This window comes from Rhinolophus hipposideros, assembly GCF_964194185.1.
Source record: "Rhinolophus hipposideros genome assembly, chromosome: 12".
NCBI lineage: Eukaryota > Metazoa > Chordata > Mammalia > Chiroptera > Rhinolophidae > Rhinolophus > Rhinolophus hipposideros.
The window spans coordinates 50,578,111-50,600,261 of record NC_138058.1 but is presented as its reverse complement, the minus strand read 5'-3'; the positions used below and the strand labels follow the sequence as shown (position 1 = coordinate 50,600,261).

Genomic DNA, 22,151 nt, shown 5'->3' with positions numbered 1-22,151 from the left:
CGTCCTGTACTCCCCGATCACTTTACTCTTTCCTCCCCTATCCCATCAGTTAGCACCTTTTAACCTATCAAATAAATTACTTATTATGTCTACTGTTTCTTATCTGTTTCTCCTACTAGAATGTTTAAGTCTTCTGAGGGCAGGGATCTTTGTTTGGTTTACTGATGTGATCAAGGGCCTAGAATGGTGCCTTGGCAGAGAGTAGATATGAAATAAGTATTTGTCGTGTGAATATGTGATAGGCTCAAGTCGCACTGAGCTCTGTAAGGTGCTCTCAGGTCAAAATTTCACTTATCACCTGTAACCCATGAGCCCCACTCTCACCAGTGGACTTTGATACCGGGCCTAGGTTACATGCCTCACCACAGCTGGAAAACACGGCTTCTGCTTCTACTTTGGAGATGAGATTCACAAGGTGAGATATTCGCCAAATATGGGAATGTTGTTCAAATGCTACCAAAGCAGCCGAGAAGCTAAGCACTGTATTAGGCTACTGAAAAGAAAATCATATTCTCATTAATTTCTTGTACCACCTTCTCAAGCAGTGAACACAAGGAATGCATTTAACTTAAATAAGGATGTGACGACAATTTACTAAAGCTTTTAGAAAAAAGCAAAGTTTATTTTCTACAATGTTGAAAATAAATGTTGAAAATAAATGTTTCTCCTACAATGTTGGAGGATATTGGCTCAATTCATATCATTTTTATTCCCACTGATGCTTTACATAATATGAGACGTATAACATGTAAAATGTATTGTAAATAAAATTATCATTCCAATGGAGAAGAAAATTACAGGTTCAAAAAAATCAAGTTTAATATCAAAAGACGTAACATAAAAGTTTCTACATTAAAAAAAAATCTAACAGTTAAAATATTACCAACCTTAAAAAAATATTACCAACCTTGTGATGATTGTGATATACTTTGTTAACCTCTGAAAACTTTTGTTTTGATGTTGAAGCTTCTGCTCAGAAACACTGCAGGCAGAGCAGAACTTTTCATATTCTGACAGAATGCAAAGGTTAAGCATACTTTAGTTTAAATTATTAATAGTTCTTTGTCAGAAACATTAATCCCTTTGGAGTATAAAGCAAACTCTTACTAAAAACCTGTGTCAAGCAGCCACGCCTCCTGTGTTCAGGGGAATCTGTCTGCTTGGAATTCTGTGGGGCTGTCTTGATCCTAGAGACAAACACTTCTGTTGCTGTAGAGCTGACATAGTAGTAGGTTTAAGGTATCTAGCCTGCTATAGTCCAGAAGAGTGCGACTTCTTATATTTGTATATGAACGCATCTGTTTTCCCAAGGCTCACTTTGTAGCATTCCACTGGCACCAAGGAGCCAAACGGTGGCATTTTGTCTAGGCATTCCTGGTTACTGGATTCCAACGAAGGTGACACTGTCTTTGCTATGCCCGTTTTCCCTTCGGGAATCAAGCACTTTGCAACTCCAAGTTCATCTGTGTGGCCGCCTTTGGAATTCAAAGGGATGATGCGCCCTTCACCATCTTTAAGGCGTCTGTGGTGGGCTTCGCTAAGCAACAACACGACAGTTCCTCCAACACGAAGCACTCTGACAAAAAATGGTAATTGGTATGATGATTCCCTTCTTTTTAGACAACAAACAATCCCACTTTATTTAAATATTTGGTGTTTTCAATTTGAAGTTTAATTTTATCTATCTAAATACAAGGATTTTAATAATTAGGTAGTATCTTCCATAATGCACATTCATTATAGTAATTATAAAATTGCTAGTACAAATCTGCTTTAATTATCTATTTTTACTCTACTTAAAAGGCAAGCCTCCAAGTAATTTGTAATCACATTCTAATAAATGATTGTACAAGGGAAAAGACAAATGAAAGAATCCTAAAGAATCAGCATATATTGAAAGCAGCCGTCTGATGGCAGAAGAAAGTCATCAGTCAAGGGTGAGAACAGGAACAAAAGAATGGCAAAAGTGAAGATCAGAAAAAGAAGGGAAGGCCTTGAAATGTCAGCTTGTTGAGGAGAATACATTTACTCAATCATTGGACCAAAGTCTGTATCGCACTTATGTGGAAAGAGCAACGAGTGCCATACAGGCCTCTGAGTTGCTAAGGAGATTACTGATTATGGCGAACTGCTGCTTGAGCAATAAGTTGACCAAAGTGTTCACTTGTATACATTTTTTTGGCAGTATTTTTCGAAGTTTTTACTCAAGAAGTACTTCTTGAACATCTGTATGTATAAAACATGATAGGGTCTCCTGTTTTACTCTTTCCAAATTTCTAAATTTCACTGAAACCTTGCTTCTTCCATAAATCCACCTCAAGCCTCTTGGGCACACAGTGACTTCTTCCTTCAAGGTGAGCGAGTTGAAATTCTAATTTTGCTCATATGTTTTCCCTCGTTATATTTGAGAGGAAAAACTCCAATATTATACTTCTCTGGATTCCTCACAGTGCTCTGTATTCCTGAAATGGTTACTGCTGAAATAAATTAAAGGAGGAAATAACTGAGTGAAGAGTGCAGAGCTCATGCCGCCAGAGCAATCATTTGTCTGACGATCTTTAATTCTGATGCATGTTCTTTCTTGAAGAGTCCAGCTCTGTATTACACACAGGACCAACTAGTTCTTGCCTGTTATAAACAGGTTTGCTGACTTCTTGTATTTTTTTTCTTATTTTCACTAACATAATTTCCCCTTCCTTTTTTTTTTTTTTTTTAACTGGAGCTTTAAACTATTCGTAAATCTCCGGGAGAAAAGTTATGTACACGCGTACTTGATATACCTGTGTATGTCCCCACCTACTTCCCCAAAGGGTTTGAAGTGGTTTACAGCAAAAACCCACCTAAGAGCTAACAATTACTGAGCACTTTCTAGGTGCTCACCACTGTTCTAAGGAACTTAAATCCACTAAACCCTCAGAACAGTGCTGTGAGGCAGGTACTATTATTTAACGATGAGGCACAAAGTGGCTAAGCGATATGCCCAAGACCGAAGAACTACTAGTAACAGAACCCAAACTAGAACCCAGTGTCTGGTTTCAAAGCCTGCACTCTTCACCACTATATCATGCTGCATCGCCTGTATAAAACCTGAAACCATAAAGTCAAAATTCAAACTATAAAGGCTGTGGGCAAGTGGCGAAAATGTCTGATCACTGAAGTTCCTATGTATAAATATATACACTTTCAACTAATCCTACTGAGACTATGTGGGAAACCTTGAATCACTTCATGACTCTTAGGTAAATATTTAAATTTACTGCCACAGTGTGAGGCCAGTAATATCTGTTACTGTCTTATTGTCAATCACCTAGACTAAGAACCAAAACCAGCCCAGAGAAAGTCAGGCCGGTGCAATTTTACTAGTGTTGAAAGGACCGTCTACTCAAAATAATGCCCTTCACTAACCTGTAATGTCTAAAATAGGCAGCATTAAATTGTCAATTAGGTTAAGCCATTATTTCTGGAAAGTTCCAGGTGGAATGTAAGCCACTGCTCACTCCTATCAGTGAGGTGGCTTAATACTACAGCTGGTGAATTACCTAGTTGGGTGCAAAGGTGGTGCTTGTTAACCCTGGCCGCATGCCACACACACCGTGGGAGCGGTTAAGGAACACTGACGTCCAGGTTCTACTCCAGACCAATGAAATCAGAGCCTTGGTGGGGAGAGGGGGAGAATGGGCATCAGCGTTTTTCAGAAGCTCCTGAAATTATTTTAATAGGAAGTCAGAATTGCAGTATCTGCCCAAAGGGAATGTGCTATGAGGCAAAAGGGAGAACAGGAGCACTGGAAATGTCTGAATGATGGGTGCTGCCCAGAAAGAGATCTCAGGCAACGTATCAAGAGCTAGGTAACTGCGTAACATAACTGCTGCTTAGAAATAAGGTAATCCAAAAAGAAGTGAGGAGCACCCAGATGGGAAGAAGGAGACGAGATGGCTTTTAGTTGAACTTAGACTTCAAGTTAAACTTTTAATTCTCCTTATAGAACATCAGTGTCTCCTTGTGACACTGAATTTTCTCCATCCAAAACACAGGACTCATTGTTTCAACTGGTGACATCACTTATATACAGGCTCTTGAACATTTATAGTCCTGCTCTATCAAATGCTCAGCTGAGGGAATTTAATATGATTTAATTTCTTATTCATGTCCTTTCATTCTTCTATGCATTCTAGGCTGTCTGCTTTATCAACTTAAATGACCAGAAAAATATACATTCAGGCTCCACTGTTTAAACCTCTCAAAGAAGTACTTTCACTGAATTATACCACCTGACATCGACCTTAGGAAGTATAATAAACCATAACACAAATAGCACTTTAGCATTTTCATTTCACAATCAACAATGCAGGTGTTGTCCAGTCCATGTTACTGGATGTTCTTTATGTGAATTCTGTTCTGTTGTTTAGTAGCTGTGTGATCTTGAGAAAGTTAATCTTTCTGGGTACCAGTTTCCCATCTGTAAGTTGTGGGACATTAACACATAGGAGGCAGGGTTTTTGTGAGGACTGGAAGTAAATATGTAAATTATCTCGCTCAGAGACGGAAGTGTAGGTCGCTATTTCAGATATTCAAATTCCAGGCAATAATGAAAAACTAATATGTTTTTCTGAATGCAACATAGTGTAAGATGATATGGAATAACTAAACTATAAACTTCTAGTTTACAACCTTAGAAAATGAAGACACAAAAACTCTGGGAAATTACAAAATACAATCAAATCTTAACTGAAGAGCTACGGATGTATTTTGGTTAAATGCCAATAGCTCAAAATTATGGAAATAAATTCAACACCTTACCTTTCCAATTCTTGTAAAATGCTTCTGATGTCCTTTCCTAACTTAAACTTTTTCCCAAATGGAATGTCAGAAATAATAACATCGACACTTTCTGAAGGCAAAGGCAATTCTGAAATACAGAAATCATAGAATCCTACTTAGTAAGTTCAAATATTTACAACCTAAATGAGGAAATTGAAGTACGTAGGATTATTTTTACATATTAAATAAAATTTAGGGTAGCTAATATTGCTTCTAAGAAGTCACAAGTACCCAAAAGGCTTTCAGAATCACTGAAGATAAATGGAATAGTTATTATACTCTGTTCTTTGCAAATTGGTTTTTCAGGTATGATAAAATATGACATAAGTTATGCAGAATTTTAAGTTAACCAGAAAATTCAATTCTCTTACATATTACATGACTAGAAAATTGCCAGAGCCAAAAATACATTAAGTTGTCTAGAAAAACCTTTTACAAAGTTATATTCTGTAACTTTCATTTCCCTTTTTATAATTATATGTAGTTATATAAAATTTTGCATGTGTAGATTTATTTGTTTTTAAGGGAGATGAACCATAGCTTTCATTGAATTTTTAAAAGGGACCCAAAACATTAAGAACATCTACTGAAGTCCTAATACTAGAGAAGAGGCTAAACAGTAATCAACAAGACAAATACTATTACTAAATAAAATTAAACATAGTGTTTGATTATGAAAACTACATTTCTTTCTCATCCATTCTCTTCTCAGAAATTAGGTTATTGTAAGGTGGGAATTATGGGTTATTCTCTAAGGTTATCATACACCCAATCTTAACATCCACACTTTCTGAGTATATTTTTCCTTTCTACTTATTTTACTTCCCATTCATTCTTATGTACATAAAAAAACTTGGAATTAAAAATGAGCAAAACTAATTTAGAAGAGTAGTCATTGGATTTAAATAAAAAGTCATGCTTCACAGAGTGAAATATTTAAATGCATTTTCTTCATACATGTCATAAATAGTTGGTTTTGGGCTTAGTTTCCTTAGAATAACTCCTAAGTTTTGAAGTAAATGCTATGCTTCTATAAAGAGATTTGTTTCGTTTGGTCAGTGATATCACCATGCCCTCATGTGGATGGTAAATGTCAACATTTTACACAAGATGTGTTCATTATCAGCTTTCTTGAGAAATGGAAACTCAATACAGCAGATCCTCAAATAGATTCATTTCTTCTTCTTCTTTTTTTTTTTTTAGAAAAATGAATTTTTAAAAATTAGTTTCAGGTGCACAAGACAAAGTAATACTTAGATGTTTATCATTTATATCCCTCACACTGTGTGGACCCCCCTCCCCCCATCCACTATCCCTCTGACATGGCACCAAGCCATGAATAGATTCATTCAATATTGTTTTAATATTGATGAGATGTCGGAGGAACTTAACTCTTGTGTATATTAGTTAGCCTATGGTAAAACTGGTTTCACTATACACTGTTTCACTGAAGTTCCAAGAACCTATTGATGACATTAAGTGAGGACTTACTGTACTTACTTTTTCATTCAATATGCACTTTTAAAAAGTTATTGCTGCTGAGTTTATTACAGAATAGAAGTGTTAGCAAGTAATAAAGAAGTATTTATATTACACAATAAATGGTAAAGCCATTACAGCAAAAACACTCAACTCTCTATGGTAAGCCTCTTATCCCCTATTTTCCTACACATATTTCACATATACCTAACTCATCATTTGCAACATTTCCTTCTGACTCCCCAAATGGGCAGCCTGGCAGCTTCATGAATCTTGCAGAATAAGGCGTGGGCCACAGGACACGTGGCCAGAACAGCAGGGACCAGGCAGGAAGGGGCAGGATGGGTATTAGAGGAAAATTTACACTAATATGAAAGAAAATATAACCAGAACATTACGGGGAGATTATGGGTATACTGAAAAAAGCATGCCTTACTCCTACACAGTTAGAAATGAATGACACCTGAGAACAAAGCATAATTGTTACCAATAATCTTGTTATAACTCTTTCACTGAAGAAATGTATGACAGGCTATAGAATGTCTAATTGGAAGACGTGAAAACACCTCGCCCCTTTTTATCTGTCGATGATTTTGTCATTTTAATTAACCATACATGTGTTTCTTTGCTCAAATCTGTATATATTATATCTCTCCACTTTACACCAAGAAAAAATATCTGTAGTTCCAAAAAAAAAAAAAAAAGTCTGACCAATGACTAATCATTTCCTAAGATAGCCTGTAACATAGTATTATTTGGTACCAAATGTTTCATGATGATTAAAATTTAGGAATAAACACATGCAATTTCTGCATGTGAAAGGGTCATCTCCTTTTATACCAGTAGACAGTTATAAAATAAAGTGAATATTGCTAAAAAAGTAGAAACAATAAAGTCATTAAAGTACACCAAGAGAATGAAGGCGGTGATTCTGCAGAGACATAAATCATGACAGGAGTATTCCTAGCTTCCTAGAGACATCCATGCATACAGAGGTCTTTAATTCATGCTGTGTGTCAGGCTCTATGTGCTTCTGTGATAAATCCTCACTACAGCCCTAGGAAGAAGGTATCACCTTCATATTATAGATGAGAAAATACAGAGAGGTTCAGTATTTTGCTGAAGGCCATACAGTGAAGAATTTATACTCGGTCTGTTTGACTCCAAAGTCCACCCCTGCTCTTTCTCATCATAGTAGTAAAAGGTGTGACACTGTCACACCCGTCATGTTGAAGAAGGGACTCATGGGTCTCAACATTCTAAATTATATTTATGATGAAAGCATCTTAAGGTAAAACCAAACGAGTGAAGATAACAAACACTTGTATCCTGCGAGAATGTCCACCTCTAACACAGAGATATACAATGAAGGGCTAATTATTAAATAGTTGATATTGGTCCCTATGTACACAAGATAGAGAGTCCCCTCTACACTGAAATTTAACAGTAAAAGATTATGATGATGAAACAATTTAAAATAGATGTTCTATTCTTTTCTCCAGAAAGTTATCCTGAAAACGAGTAAATCACAAAAGAAAAATCTACAAATGACATAAGGTGAAAAATGTTTTATCTCACTAGTAATTAAAGAAAGATAAATTTTAAAAACCTATCAAATTTGTAGTTTTAAAAATTGTAATAAAATGGTAATATTGAGTCTCAAGGAACGTTTAGGGAAACGTGCGTTAACAGTTGGCTACAGCTGGTCTGGAATGACCTAGTACAAGTGTCAAGTGCTCTGCCTTCCCCGTTCCTAGAAATGCCTGCCCCACCCCCTGTGCACTGGGTCCCATCCCTTCTTGGGGGCCGTGAGTGTGTCAGAGGAACAATTCTCTCCTGCACTGTCAAGTTTCTCCTTTTTATTTGATCATTCTCTTTAGTATGTAAACTTGTACTTTGAAAAAAAAAAAGGAAATTCTAATTTCTATCCTCAAAAAAAAATCTCTGCTTGATCCTGAATCTCCCTACTTTCTGAGTTGCTCGCCCATTTCTTTGCTCCTCTTACCAGTCAAACTACTCAAGAGAATGATGTAAACTGGCCTGGAGAAGTTATTTCCTCCCGTTCTCTCTGGGACCCATGCACGCAGGCCTTTGCTCCTGCTGCTCCCAGGAAACGGGCCTTGACATCTGCAATCACCAGGCCTCATTTTACTTCAGCAATTGGCAGCATTTGACACAGCTGATCATTCTCTTTTCCTTGGGTTTTCTCTCTTATTCTCTTACATCACTGGCTGTTCCTTTACTAGAGCATCACCTTCCAGAACTCGAAGCATCTCATCCCCAGGACTCTTTCTCTTCTCTACACTCATTCCCTAGGTGGTCTCATGGCTTTAATTGCTGTCTATATTGGTGATGCCCAATCTCTCCCCTAAACTCCAAATTTGTATATTGAGCTCCCAACTCGACATCTTTACCATGTAGTGTCTAATAATCATGAAACTTAAGTGGTCCAAAACTCTTAACTTGTGCTTCCTGTAGTTTTTCCTAGCTCAGTAAATTCAACTCCATTCTCTAGCTGCTCAAGCCAGAAAGCTTACGAGCAGAGTCATTCTTTCTCTCACACCCCACATTCAATCCAACAACAAACACTATCAGCTTTTTTTTCTAAAAGATACATATTTGACCTCTTGTTAACACCTTCGTGAACACCACTTTGGTCCAAACCACCATCATTTTTTACCTGGATTATTGAAATAGTCTTGTCACCAGTCTCTTTGTTTCCATCCTTGCCCTATTGCAGTCTATTCTAACATCGTAGTTAGAGGGATTCTTTCAAAAACTGGGATTTATTTGGCTACCTGGTGCCAGAGATTTTTTTTTTTAAAGCAACCATTTTTTTTTTTTTGAAATGACTGAGCATTTTTGCTTGTTTTCAAAGTGAAATCTTATGGGAAATGTCCCTAAAATGAAAACAGATAAAAGTTGAGTTGGTAGTGTGGCAGAGGTGTGATGGGCAAGTACTTCCTTCCTTGTGCTTCCAAGGTATTCTGGACATTGTAAAGGGTTTGAAAAGCAACTGCTCTAGAACAACTGATGAAGCCATTGTTCTCTTGAAAGTCCTCCCAAAATAGCTTTTATAAAGAAGCCAGAGTTCACGAAAACTTGATTTCAGTCTATTCACGCTTCAGTTTCCTCTAGAAATTTCTGTCTTATGCACAGAGTCCCATTAAAAACCTTGACGGAAAGGCTGAAAACATAGTCGTGGGCAGCCAACAACTATAAGATCTCAATCAACAATATGACTTCTTTCGGGCCGCTTTATTATGCTTTTTACAAAGAAGTTATCCTAATATTTCCTTCTGGTTGTTATTCATCTCGACTACTTTTCCACCACAATCAACTTTTGTAAAACAATATTTTGTTCCTCCAGATTATAGGTTTAATTCTGGGACCTATCTACTTACCTAGTCATACCATGAGAATATAACTTTTTTTAGTTTGGAATGAAATGTGCTCATTTTTAAGGGAGAAAGGTGTAAGGGAAAGGGAAAGAAACAAGGGATGCATGGCAAAATAGTCGAAATACTATGGGTTTTATGGAAATATTATTTTGACTGGACTCAACAGACTTGATTCCTAGACAAGTTTGTTACCGCTTAGTCCCCGTTAGTAAACAGGGGGTAGTGGTTCCCTCTGCCTCACAGGGTGACCAACTGTCCTGGTGTGCCCCAGATTTTCCCAGTTTTAGCGTTGAAAGTACTGGTTTAGCAAACTGGGATGGTTGGTTACCTCACTCCTACATACAGGAATACTGTCCATTGTGAGGCAAGGGGAAGGTAAAATAATTCAGGACATTTCATAGTTTATCTGAAAGAAATCCAAAGAGTTGTTTCATAATAATAATAGTTATCTATTATTTTCTCTTTATTTTATACCTATATTAAATGACCCCTGGTTATGATATGAGAAATGGTTCAGATGCAACAAATACATCTTAAAAAAACATGCTTTTATTTAAATGCTTAGAACACTATGTAAATGTTCCCAATTATGAATTTTTGAAAAGTAAAAATGTAACAATTATCCTGTTTGCCCCAAAATAAGACCTCGCTGGACAATCAGCTCTAATGTGTCTTTTGGAGCAAAAAATTTATAAAAGACCCGGTATTATATTATACCCAGTCTTATATAAGACCGGGTCTTATAGTAAAATAAGACCACATCTTATATTAATTTTTGCTCCAAAATATGCATTAGAGCTGATTGTCTCATTTTTGGGGAAACTGTATTTTCGGGGGAAACACAGTTGGAAGTAGTAAACTGAGTACTAGCTCCACAGATACATTACAGGATATAAACAATTCAACATTTATATATGGAAAGTGAGTCTTGTTTTATATTGTGATTCTAATCTATTTACATATGTTAATTTCCCCAAATATTTGCATTTTAAATATCTTACCTATTACGGAGACTTTAAGTAACTCAATCTTATCCTTAAGGCCTGAAGCTATCAGATTGTCAGATGCGCCTAGTAACTGTGAGGTGCTGACATCAGCACCCACATAATATACATCCTATGAGGAAAGAAATTCATATTTTAACTATAAATAAAACTATCAAATATCTTATGTAGTTAAGAAAACTTACTTGCATTTTTTCAAATAATGAAAATAAAATTAAAAGATTTGTTAATTCAGGTTAAAACAAATTTATAGTATTTCTTTCAAATGATATGCAATAGCAAAAAAATTAAAAGTTTTTGTTAAAGTTTTAAAAATCTATTAATAATATTTTACAATTGCAAATGCCTAAAGAATTTGGGGATTAGCACAATCTGTTATGCCTAATTATTGGAATTACTCATATTTTCCTAAATTTATCATAGTATTTTAATTAAATAACAGCAATTTAATTAACCCTTCATAATCCATTTTAACAACAGTAAACAAAGACTCATACAATTAAAAATAATAATCTCCAAAGACAATCTGCTTGTAAATAACTGGTAAATGAATATACATATACCAATTAAAGTAAATATATTGCTTAGTTTACCAAAGTTTAGAACTTACTGGCCATTCTTTAGCAGCTTCCAAAAGTATTGTTCCGAATCCACACATTGGATCTAAAACAAACATACCAGCCTAAAGACAGAAATATTGATTCGGTATTATTAAGTCTATCAAAACAAGTATTATAATAGAAATCTAAAACTTGAGGAATCAGTATTTCAAGAGTAAAGATTCCTTTTTACACTTTATTAGGAATTTCAGGTAGTTATGCCCTAAGGCAAGTGTGTGCTTAGCATGTTTAAAAATTAAGGAGACCGGTGCAGCCAAAGCACAGTGAGCGAGAGGAAGAATGTGGCGATTCCATCAGAGAGATAGCTAGGCAGTTCCAGCAAGATGGGCAGGGTTATGCTGCACGTAGTAACAGTCTCCAAGTCTTAGAGGGTTAGAACACCACGTAATCTTGTGCTACATGTGCACAGCAAGACACCTGGGGCTTCTGTTCCTTACTCTGGAAGCCAAAGTGATGAAGTGCTCACCATCTGGAAGCACTGCCATCACTGGGGCATGACAAATTACACACTGGCTCTTAAAGGTGCCATCTGGAAATGACATGCATCATGTTCACCAACACTGAACTGGCTAAAGCACAAAAGTCACATGACACACAATTTCAAGGGGCCAGGAAAGTGGAATTTTACCAGCACCTGGGAAGAGAACAGAAAATTTGGAGGAAAAAAATGAGTCACTCCCACTCTGGGGGCCACATCATGTCAGATCTAGTAGGCACTGTAAGGATTCTAGTTCTATTCTGAAGGACGGGAAGCTATTGGAGGGTTTTGCAGAGGAGGAACATGACATTACATTTCAAAGGAATCACTCTAGTTGCTCTGTTGAGACTAGAACAGAAGGGGAAGTGTTAGCAGGGAGGCTAGTTAGGGGATCCAGGCAGAGATGAAGGTGACCTGACTTAAGAGTGGTACTCGTGCAAATGGCGAGAAGGAGTTGGATTCTGGATATATTTTAAAGGTGGAGCCAACGGGATGGGTTGGAGATGGAATGTTAAAGAATGACAACAGTCTGAAATGACTAAAGTTTGTGACCCAAGCAACTGGGAGCACAGAGCTGCCTGTTACTGAGAGAAAAGTTGGGAGAAGCTTCAAAGGAGGCAAGAATATACTTCTGGAATGCTAATTTTGACATCTCTCTTGGACCAAGTACAGATGCCAAGTGAATCATTAGACATACATGAGTCTGGAGTTCAGAGGAGAGGCCCAGGCTACAGATATGAATTTGGGAGCAGTGTTAGTCAGTGTACAAATGGCATTTAAGACCTCAGAACTAGATTAGTCATCCAGGAAATAAGAGAAATGAAAAAAGAAGAAAGTCTATAAGTTAGACCTCGGTGATCACTTAAGTATAAATATTTGGTAGATGAAGAGTTAGCAATGCAAACTGAGAGCAGCACATGCTGATATAGGAGGAGAACCAACTTGGTGTTACTGAAACAAAGTGAAAAAAAAGTTCCAACAAGGAGAGTGCTGAGTGTCAAAGTGATAACAGTTTAAGTAAGATGAGCAGCTTCAGTGGGGTGTTGGTGATAAAAGCCTGATGGAAGTGGGCGCAAGAGGGAATGAGAAGAAAAATAGAGGTAGCAAATGTGGACAACTGGTTTTAAGAGTTTTTCTGCAAAGGGAAACAGAGAAAAAGGGGTGGTAGCTGAAGGAACATGTGGGTTCAGGAGGTTATTTTTTTAAGTTGCAAGATACTGCAGCAAGTGTACATGCTGATTAGAGAAACGTCCTGATCAAGACTGGCAAAAGGGACTGGAATCCAGTACTCTAGTAATGGAGAGAAACAAGGACAGTCACTTATGGTAATGACGATAAGGCAAAGTTTGTGGGCACAGATTCTAAGACGTTGGTAGATTTTTGTGAGGAGAACATGCTGAAGTTCTCTTCTGATTCCAATACTTAAGTCAAATAAGAAGCAAGAGAGTTAAAAAAATGTGGGCAAGGAAATAACTGTAATGGTAGAACATCAAATCCAAGCTGTGAGGAAGGGATGAGGACAGGTGGTGAGTAATGGACAGGGTGAAATGATTGGATCTCTCAAGGGCTACAGAGTTGTGTCAGGGTGCTCAAGGATGTAAATGGGAAAGGGAAGATGGTTAAGAGCAAGATTCTTGAAATTGATATTGTTGAGGGGTATATCCTTCTGGGTATGGATAAAGGTCTAGAATGTGACTAAGGCAGATCATTAGAGGTAAGGACGCCAAGACACTAAAGGGTCATATTACAGAGTGGATATTGAGATCATAAAGAATGATGATAGGAAAAATGGCTAGTACTCTTATAGGAATGACAGGAAGACATCTGTACATGACTGGGATAATCTGATGGCATGTGCTTCAAAGGCACTGAGAAGTTTTGGGCAAAAGAAACAATGAGGCGCAAGCAGGACACCTACCCCACCTCCAGGCCCAGTGGGCCTTGTTGTATCTACAGGGAAAGCAGAGTGTGCAGTGGACAGCCAGCCAGGTTTCAGTCAGAGCCAGAGGGCACCCAATGGAAAGAAACAAAATGTCCTATAGGAGACATACAGAGCGAGAGAGCGAGACGGAGACTGACTTTCCCCTGGTACTAAATTCTAGGCAGAGTATCATCTGAATCCCCTACGAAGGGAAAGTAAGTCAAAGGAATAATGATTTAAATGGCAATTTTATTTAAAATAAATTGTGGTATGAGAACTAATTTATATTAAAATCTTAAAATGTGCCAAACACTGTGTTCTTCCTGCTGCATGGGTCCATGTTCAATGAGGTAATCTGACCTTAAACATCTTTAAATATCTTTATTTAATTGTAGGACCCTTTCTAGCGATGACATTTGTGTACCCAGGCTGAAGTAGAGAAGTATCTCTGTATGTCTGTCATAACTAAGATTTATAGAAGTCGATTTTCCTTGTTATAAAATGTAGGAAGGAGAACGGTTTATAATAAGCATGAAAAATATCTAACACCCTCAGGTTTCAATTTCATTTTTAGTGGCACTGGCCTACCCAAGGTTGAGCTATCTGAGCAGTGCTCTGGGTAAGAAGTTCCGAAGAGGGGATGAGATGAAGGTTGGACGCTGGGATCACCTCCATCATGGGTCATCACTGCACTCCCCACAAAAGCCCTCTGCTTTGCTACTTCTTACACACTTTACATACCTTCTTTGTTGGTGGTCACATTTAGAGAAACACACAGGCAAACTGACAGTAAGGAAAAAATTTTATCGAGCATTAGCTTTGGATATTTTCAATAATTTACTTTCTACTTTGCTGAAGCATGTATGTTTATATCAAGACAAACGCAGCATTGCCAATTTGTAGGTGGTTATATAAATTTGTACTTCAGTATAAACTGTGGTGAAACCACTGGCAGTTTGGAAAAAAAACAAAACTGTAACCCTACCTCATTCCTTATACTAAAATAAATTTGGACTAAAAAGTTAAATCAAATGAAAAAGAAAATCATCGGTTCTGGGAACATGATAATCTGAAAGAAGCTCTTTCCTCTTCTCTCGGTTCTAAGCTATTTACTTCCCCTGAACCAAGTGATGCTCACACCCAGAGGCAATGGGCACTAAGAGAAGCCCTGGGCTGCTGGGGCCCAGAAGAAGGAACTGGTATGGGGCCTCCTTGCCGTGGGCTGAGTGGCTGATCAGAGAACAGCACTGGAGCCCAGAGGGGACAATCACTGGAACCAGGGAAGAACTAGGTGTTCAGAGATGGACTTGGAGGGAGACAAGTGAATAGAAAAGTTTTCAGCAAGTGTCCCAGCATGGCTAACAAGCTTGGCTTACACTGCCAAGCCCAGTGGCATCAGAGATCTATTTGTCTTGTACCATTTATAGGATTCCAGCCATTTAAAACACTTTAATGACCACACTTGAGCCTCAGTGAGCCAACAAACAAAAATAATGGCAGAGTTAAGGGGAGGGGTGTGTGTCAGTAGTCAGAGAATGAACTGGCAAAACAATCAGAACACACATTCAATGAAATAGAACTACTGGAAAAGACAGATAAACATTTGAATAAAAGAAGAGCTTCTAGAGATATTCAAATGTAGCACATGCACACACACATACACACAACTTTCCAAAGCTAAAAACCATGACGGTTAAGCTAAAAATTTCAATAAATAGAGCATAACTCTATGACTCATTATAACTTGCAAGATAAATGTTCAAGAATAACTCAAAATGCAGAGCCAAAATATATAGTGATGGAATCCATGTAAGAAAGGATAAGTGATTTGGAGGACAGCTCCAGGAAGCTGAACATGTTTATAACAAGCATTTCAGAAAAAAGATAGTGGTTTAAGGTTAAAGTTACTAACACAAAGCAGTTGACGTAATAATTATTAAATAATGAAAAAAAAAGTGCCTAAGCTAGAGAAATAATAATTTTTATAAGTATGTATTTCAAATAATTATAATTATTACTATAGCAGCAGCTAATATTTACACACGTTCTAATATGGCAGGCACTATTCTAATCACGTGATAATGCTAATTCACTTAATCCTCACATGACTCTATGAGATTATACTTTTTATCTTGCAAATAAACTTAGGCACAGAGATGTGAAGTATCTTGCCCTAAGTTTCCCAGCCAGTAAGTGGTGGAGCCAAAATTAGAACCCAGGCAGTCAGACTCACTGAATTATGGGCTGAATAGAAAAGACACTTACATAAGTACATCCTGGTAATGTTCCTGAACTTTATAGGATTAAAGAACAAAGTCTTATAAGCTGCTAAGCAGAAAAAACAAGGTAGCTATAAAGGAAAAGAAAAACCATACTGTCATGGACAACTCATGTACTCCACTGGAAGCTAAGACAATGGGACAGCATCTGTAGACATCTGAGAGAAAAGGTTTGCAACTCAAACCAAGATGGGCATGGCTAGGATGAAAGGAAGAGATCTGAGGATATATAGAAATTCAGACAAAGTATTATTTAAATACCACATTTGAGGAAAATACCTAAGACTTTAACTAAGCAATAAATAAACCAGAGCAGAGACCTCAAGTAGGAAAAGATAAAGTGAAGAACAATGGTGAGGAGTGACACACCTTGCAATATATCTTTGTGTGTTTATACAAAAACATGTGTTGGTTATACACAATTCTATCTTAAGAATTAAGGACAGGCTGTATAATTTAAGTGCTAAATGAAAATTTTAGAAACAGAAGGGATATACTTTAAGGGGAACCTGATACATGATGAATAATTCAGTTCAGTCTAGTAGTTGGGAGTACAGAATGAAAGGAGGTAAAACGTTTCAAAGGTCTCATTGTAGGGAGGAGTAAAGGGGCTGGAGAAGAGAAAAAAGTACTGTAGAGGTCTCATCTTATGTTAGGGAAGCAGGGGAGATGGGGAAGATTAAAGTGTCTCGGCAGAGGTAGGGGTAGATGTCTTGTTATAAAGTAATAGTAGAGTCCCATGTGTTTAATTAAGAGAGCTGGGAAAGGGAACCATTCATTGACTAGCACAACAAAGTAAAATCTCCAGCCTCAGGGAGAACAATAAAATGATTACCAAGTAACTTGATTATACTAGCAAAAATAAAAAGGGTGAACTGAAGATGTTATAAACGGAGTAAAAAAGGAGAAATACAATCCGGTGTGTCTGTCACAATACTGAGTTCTCTAATCGAAAGACAGAGACCATCAGAGTGGGATAAAACCAGTTATGTATTTGTAAAAAAACATACTGAAAATATGGCAGGGTCAAAGAAAAATTAGGCGAATGCAAAGAAAAAGAAAGGAGAGAAAACAGTAATAAGAAATAGTGAAATTTAAGTTTAAACTCACTAATCAAAGAGAACTTTATGCAACAATAAAAAGGCATAATTCACGAGGAAGCGACAGCACCATAAATGTGCATATACTAAACTACAGAGCAGCTGAATAAGGCAATAACTAAAAAAAATGCAAAAACTTAAAAACTGAATGAGATTTCAAACTACCTCTTTCAAAATTGAGCTGATATAAAATAGTAAGCTAAGATATAGAGGATAATGACTAGAAAATAAATTATTATTAGTTTTTAATTGGGGAATGGTGTGTTTTTCCAGGACCCATCAGTCGTTGTCCTTCAATCTAGTTGTGGAGGGCATAGCGCAGCTCCAAATCCACTTGCTATTTTCAATCTTTAGTTGCAGGGGGCGCAGCCCACCATCCCATGCAGGAATTGAACTGGCAACTTTGTTGTTACGAGCTCACACTCTAACTGCACTCTAACCAACTGAGCCATCTGGCCACCCCACAGGCAACTCAGCTTGTTGTCTTCAATCTAGTTGTGGAGCAGCTCACTGGCCCGTGTGGGAATCGAACCAGCAACCCTGTTGTTCAGAGCTCATGCTCTAACCAACTGAACCATCTGGCTGCCCCAAAATTATTTTCTTATGTCCATGGAACATTTACAAAAATTGATTAAGATCTTGGTTATAAGAAAAAATTTTAAGAAGAGAGGTTTTACAGGACACATGATTGTGAGAAACAATTAGAAATAATAAAATGTAGCTATCTTTTGATCCAGCTTTTTCAGTCAAAATACTCTCAGAAGTTCACCAATATATAAAAACGTATCACTGTAGTACTTCCTATAAGTAATGGCAATAACAGCAACAACAACAAAAAGATAAAAAAGAGAAAAGAAAGGAAAGGAAAAGAAAGCAACCAAGATGTCCATCAGTAAGAAACTGTGTAAGTTAATTTTGGAAAGTACCTTCCTATTAATAAGAATGAAAACATTTTCCTCACCTTAATTTCAGCGACAGAGGCCATTGCCCATGCTATGGTAGATCTCAGTCCTGTTGTCCTGATGTAAGTTCTGCTGGCTAAAGGAACCCTACAAAAATAGAACCTGATGAAATACCCCATGTTACTGTAAGTTAAAGAGAAACCTGTTATAAATAAAAATGATAAACTCTGGCCCTATCTGTGAAATCATTTTAACATGCTCATACAACCCACACAAAAGTATTCCCTAAAATGGAGAGTACGTAACCTTACAAGAATACCTTCTCTAATCAGCACCATGTGTGGTATTTCAGAAAGGTAAAATTTTAGATAACAGAAATTTAAACCCTTATGTGTTTGATTTATAAAACTATAATCACACGAGGGAAATCTTTCTGAAGTGTTTAATACGTCCCTGTCTTCCCACATGGAAGACACTTTTTCTTGGTGATTTGGAGTCCGCAAGGGGAGCATGCTATTTTCTAATAGAGATGTAGTATGGGAAGTAGGGCTCAATGGGTGGTAACTTTGAAATAGGTTTTCTATAAAAAGTCCCCTTTGTAAGTTTGCCTTTTGCTTATTTGCATCTTTTTCAAAAGATGAAATGAAGCATGGCATTACATTGTCTACAATGAAGTAGACAGCTCCCATTTAAGTGATTCTTCTCTTTGTTCTTTTGCTTTCCGTCCTCCAAGTTAGGTTCTCTTTTCTAATTCTGTTCCACCACTAGACTAAATTCCTTGAACTTAATAACCATCTTCCCCATCTTTGAATGTTGAATATGTAGCATAATGCTTAGCATATAGTTAAGTATTTATTACATGTTTCAACTGAAATTAATTGAATAAATTAATCTTATTCTAATAAATGCTCCTTTCTTCTCTCCCTAGTTGCTGCTCTGTTTAAAAAAAATAAAACAGTTGAAATTTTTCAACACTTACTGTATCCTAGAAATAGTACCAAGCATTTTCATGTAGGTTATCTCATTTAATCCCAGCCACAAAGCAATGAAGTAGGTATTATTATTTTCCTGATTTTATAGTGGAGGAACATCATAATTTGCAGTTAAAATCTGTGGAGATGGTAGACTTGCGGTCTATAGTTTTTATCCACTATGCTATATGTGTACAGTACAGCACAGCTGCACACAGGTCATGTTCAAGGTGAATTTTAGGAACTGTGCTGTATTTTCTATTTTAATTAAAACTCCAAGATGCCAACAGGCTAACAATTTTAGCTTAAATATGGCCTATGACAATGATTTAATAATAGAAATAGATATAATTTTCAGTATGAATCATGTAACCAGTGGATTATTGTGGTAAAATCTTTCAGAGCTCTAACTGGTCAGATCAAATTATATCCATTAAGCTCCATGAAAATAAAATACTGGCTCAAGTAAAGAATTCAAATGCTTTCTTATATCAATGTTTTATACTATAAATGAAAAGCATGAAGTTCTCAATTTTACAAACTCTCCTATGGGACAAAATACAATATCTACCTGAAAACAGGAATTCCCACCACAGAGTAAATGTCACTTAGATGTATGAAGATCTGAAAGAACAAATAGAGAAGTCAGAATGGAACAGGAAATACATTATCAAATTACTGACAATTTGAAAACTTCTGTTTCAAACCTGAATTTTTGTGTGTGTGTGTGTATTTTTTTTTTATTAAATTTATTGGGGTGACAATTGTTAGTAAATTTACATAGATTTCAGGTGTACAATTCTGTATTACATCGTCTATAAGTCCCATTGTGTGTTCACCACCCAGAGTCAGTTCTCCTTCCATCACCATATATTTGATCCCCTTTACCCTCATCACCCACCCCCCAACCCCTTACCCTCTGGTAACCACTAAATTATTGTCTGTGTCTATGAGTCAAACCTGAATTTTAACAAGAAATTCCAAGGCCTTATTTGTCATATCTGGAAAAATGTTACTTGAGCAGAGATGAAGCACATTTTAAGTACATTTCGTAGAAAAATTCTGAGGTCAATTTGGAATACAAGTTATGTGGAGAATCATGTTATGAAGAACTCAAGACCAACTTTCTTCCCAGAGATTCTCTGGATTACCATAACTGGATCAGACTTCTCAACATTTTGGGTTACAGAAGACTTCCTAAATCTACCCTAATTCTAACCTCAAATAACACTTGAGGCCCACAGGACTATCACAGGCTACACACACTTTTAGGGTAACAGAAAGCTTTCTTCAGGCCAAACACATGGTGACGTTTTTCAATCTTTACTACCTATAGGGAAGCTTCTTCCTTTCTATTACCTTTCTTTTGTTAGGCCATAAAGACAATTTAAAGGTCTCAAGTTATAATCAGTAATCTACATAAATTTTAAAAGTTAGAACCTTACTTTTGTAGTCTGATGAGGTTTATGGAATATTCTAATCTTCCGGTTTGACCTCAGGAGCTTTTAAACACCAATACTTTCACTACAAGGTTATTTTGAATATATGCCGTTTTTAATCGCTTCTCGGCCTTTTGGCTAAGATCAAATGTAATATATGCCGTTTAATCAGGATCATTCCAATATTGATAAATGTTCATCAAGAAAAGAATGACCTGGAATGGACTCCTTTAGTCAATTTAATTCCTTGATCACCACAGCTAAAGCTTCCAATTTTTTATATTATTCATGTTAGCAAAATTATTTATTGGGATTAATTCTTTTCTATTTAAAACTCATACTAAAGATATGATATACCGAGATTTTTTTATATCAACTGTTATTAAGAACTGTTTCTCCCTTATAAAATTTTTTTTAATGATTCATATATATTTATTTTTATAACTAGAAAAATAAGTCACTATTTGGAAGTATTTTCCATCTGCTTTCTAAGAGTATTTTTATCTTCCACAGCATTTAGGCATAATAATTTCTCTCCTGGCTGACCCTATAAAAATTTTTCAATTAATTTTGCAGAACAAACTTTGTTGAGATTTGATTCTTCTGTCAATTTTGGTCACAAATTTTACTACACGTGATTTTAGTGTTGTCAATATTGTTTTGTGTTGATTATTTCTACTAATAATAGCTATCATTAATTGTATTAAAATGAATTAATTATATTCATTTATGAGCTCAACTATGAGAAAACCATTATTCTGAGACAGTGAGAATCAGAGGGAGATGAAGAGGTGGAAACCAGGAGAGCAGAAGAGAACTGAAAAGGGGGAGATGAAAGGAAGATGCTCTTATGTCAGGATATTCTTAGGGTCAAAATTTTGCATGACAGCAATAAAAAATACATACCAGGCATTACTTTTTAACAGTGAAAAACATCATATAAAACACTTCAAAATAAAACACAAAACGTTCTGATTTAGCCAGTAATTACTTCATTTAAAGCTATGTAACAATAAATTTATGAATTATCAAATTATGAAAATTAAAAATAAACTACCTGCCAAATTTATGAGTAGTTCTCAAAAAATAGTGAAGAATATTTTTTAATAGCTAGTATTTATTTCCCAATATGTTTTACTTTGTTCCAATTAAAAATAGTGTAACCTCATTAATTTAAAAAAAGAGAACAAGAGAAAAGCATAAACCCATAACCCTAACAAAGCCCCTACTAACATACTATTGAATTTTGTGCAGGCCTTTCTGTCTTCTTTTAACAATTACTAGAATTTCTTATCACAGAGACTTGTTATATATTACAGTGATTGTAGAGAGCATCTCTGCAACCTTACAATAAATGTTTTTTAGTTCAACTGTGACAAAACAATTCCATTCCAAAACACCTTATTTAGAAAAGACATTTTCACAGTGAAAACTATTAGCAAAATTATCTGTGCTGTAGTGCTGCTAGAGAGAAAATAGACTGCTGGATATAATAGAATGTAGGCATGCTTTTTGAAACTCTAAAGTAAAACTGAAAAGTACAGTAAGAATCGTGGACATTGTCTTTAAAGAATTAGGTTATAAGCATATAAAAATAAAATGAACATTCATTACCTCTAAATTTGGATTCCTCAAATCTGCTTTCCATCCAAACTGTTTCATAAGAGCAATTCCAACTATTCTTCCTATCTCCTGGAAAAGCAGCAAGTTATAGACAAGATAAGAATACTAAAAAT

General features: G+C 36.3%; 1 protein-coding gene across 6 annotated transcripts in view; it reads right to left on the bottom strand.

The window, feature by feature from the left end:
• Positions 1–574: 574 nt before the first annotated feature.
• The window catches only part of THUMPD2 (THUMP domain 2 tRNA and snRNA guanosine methyltransferase), a 31,740-nt gene continuing 10,163 nt past the window's right edge, over positions 575–22,151 (bottom strand). For 5 of the 6 annotated variants that reach the window (XM_081068239.1, XM_081068235.1, XM_081068236.1 and 2 more), the window contains 7 exons: positions 22,030–22,107; positions 19,548–19,600; positions 18,065–18,152; positions 11,316–11,387; positions 10,703–10,817; positions 4,801–4,909; positions 594–1,576 (listed from right to left, as the gene is read on the bottom strand). In XM_081068239.1, the coding sequence (XP_080924365.1) occupies positions 1,252–1,576; positions 4,801–4,909; positions 10,703–10,817; positions 11,316–11,387; positions 18,065–18,152; positions 19,548–19,600; positions 22,030–22,107 (840 nt within the window). In that variant the 3' untranslated portion in view covers positions 594–1,251. Of the gene's footprint in view, positions 1,577–4,800; positions 4,910–10,702; positions 10,818–11,315; positions 11,388–18,064; positions 18,153–19,547; positions 19,601–22,029; positions 22,108–22,151 lie in introns of all 6 variants that reach the window. The other variant, XM_081068238.1, reaches the window with a different exon arrangement.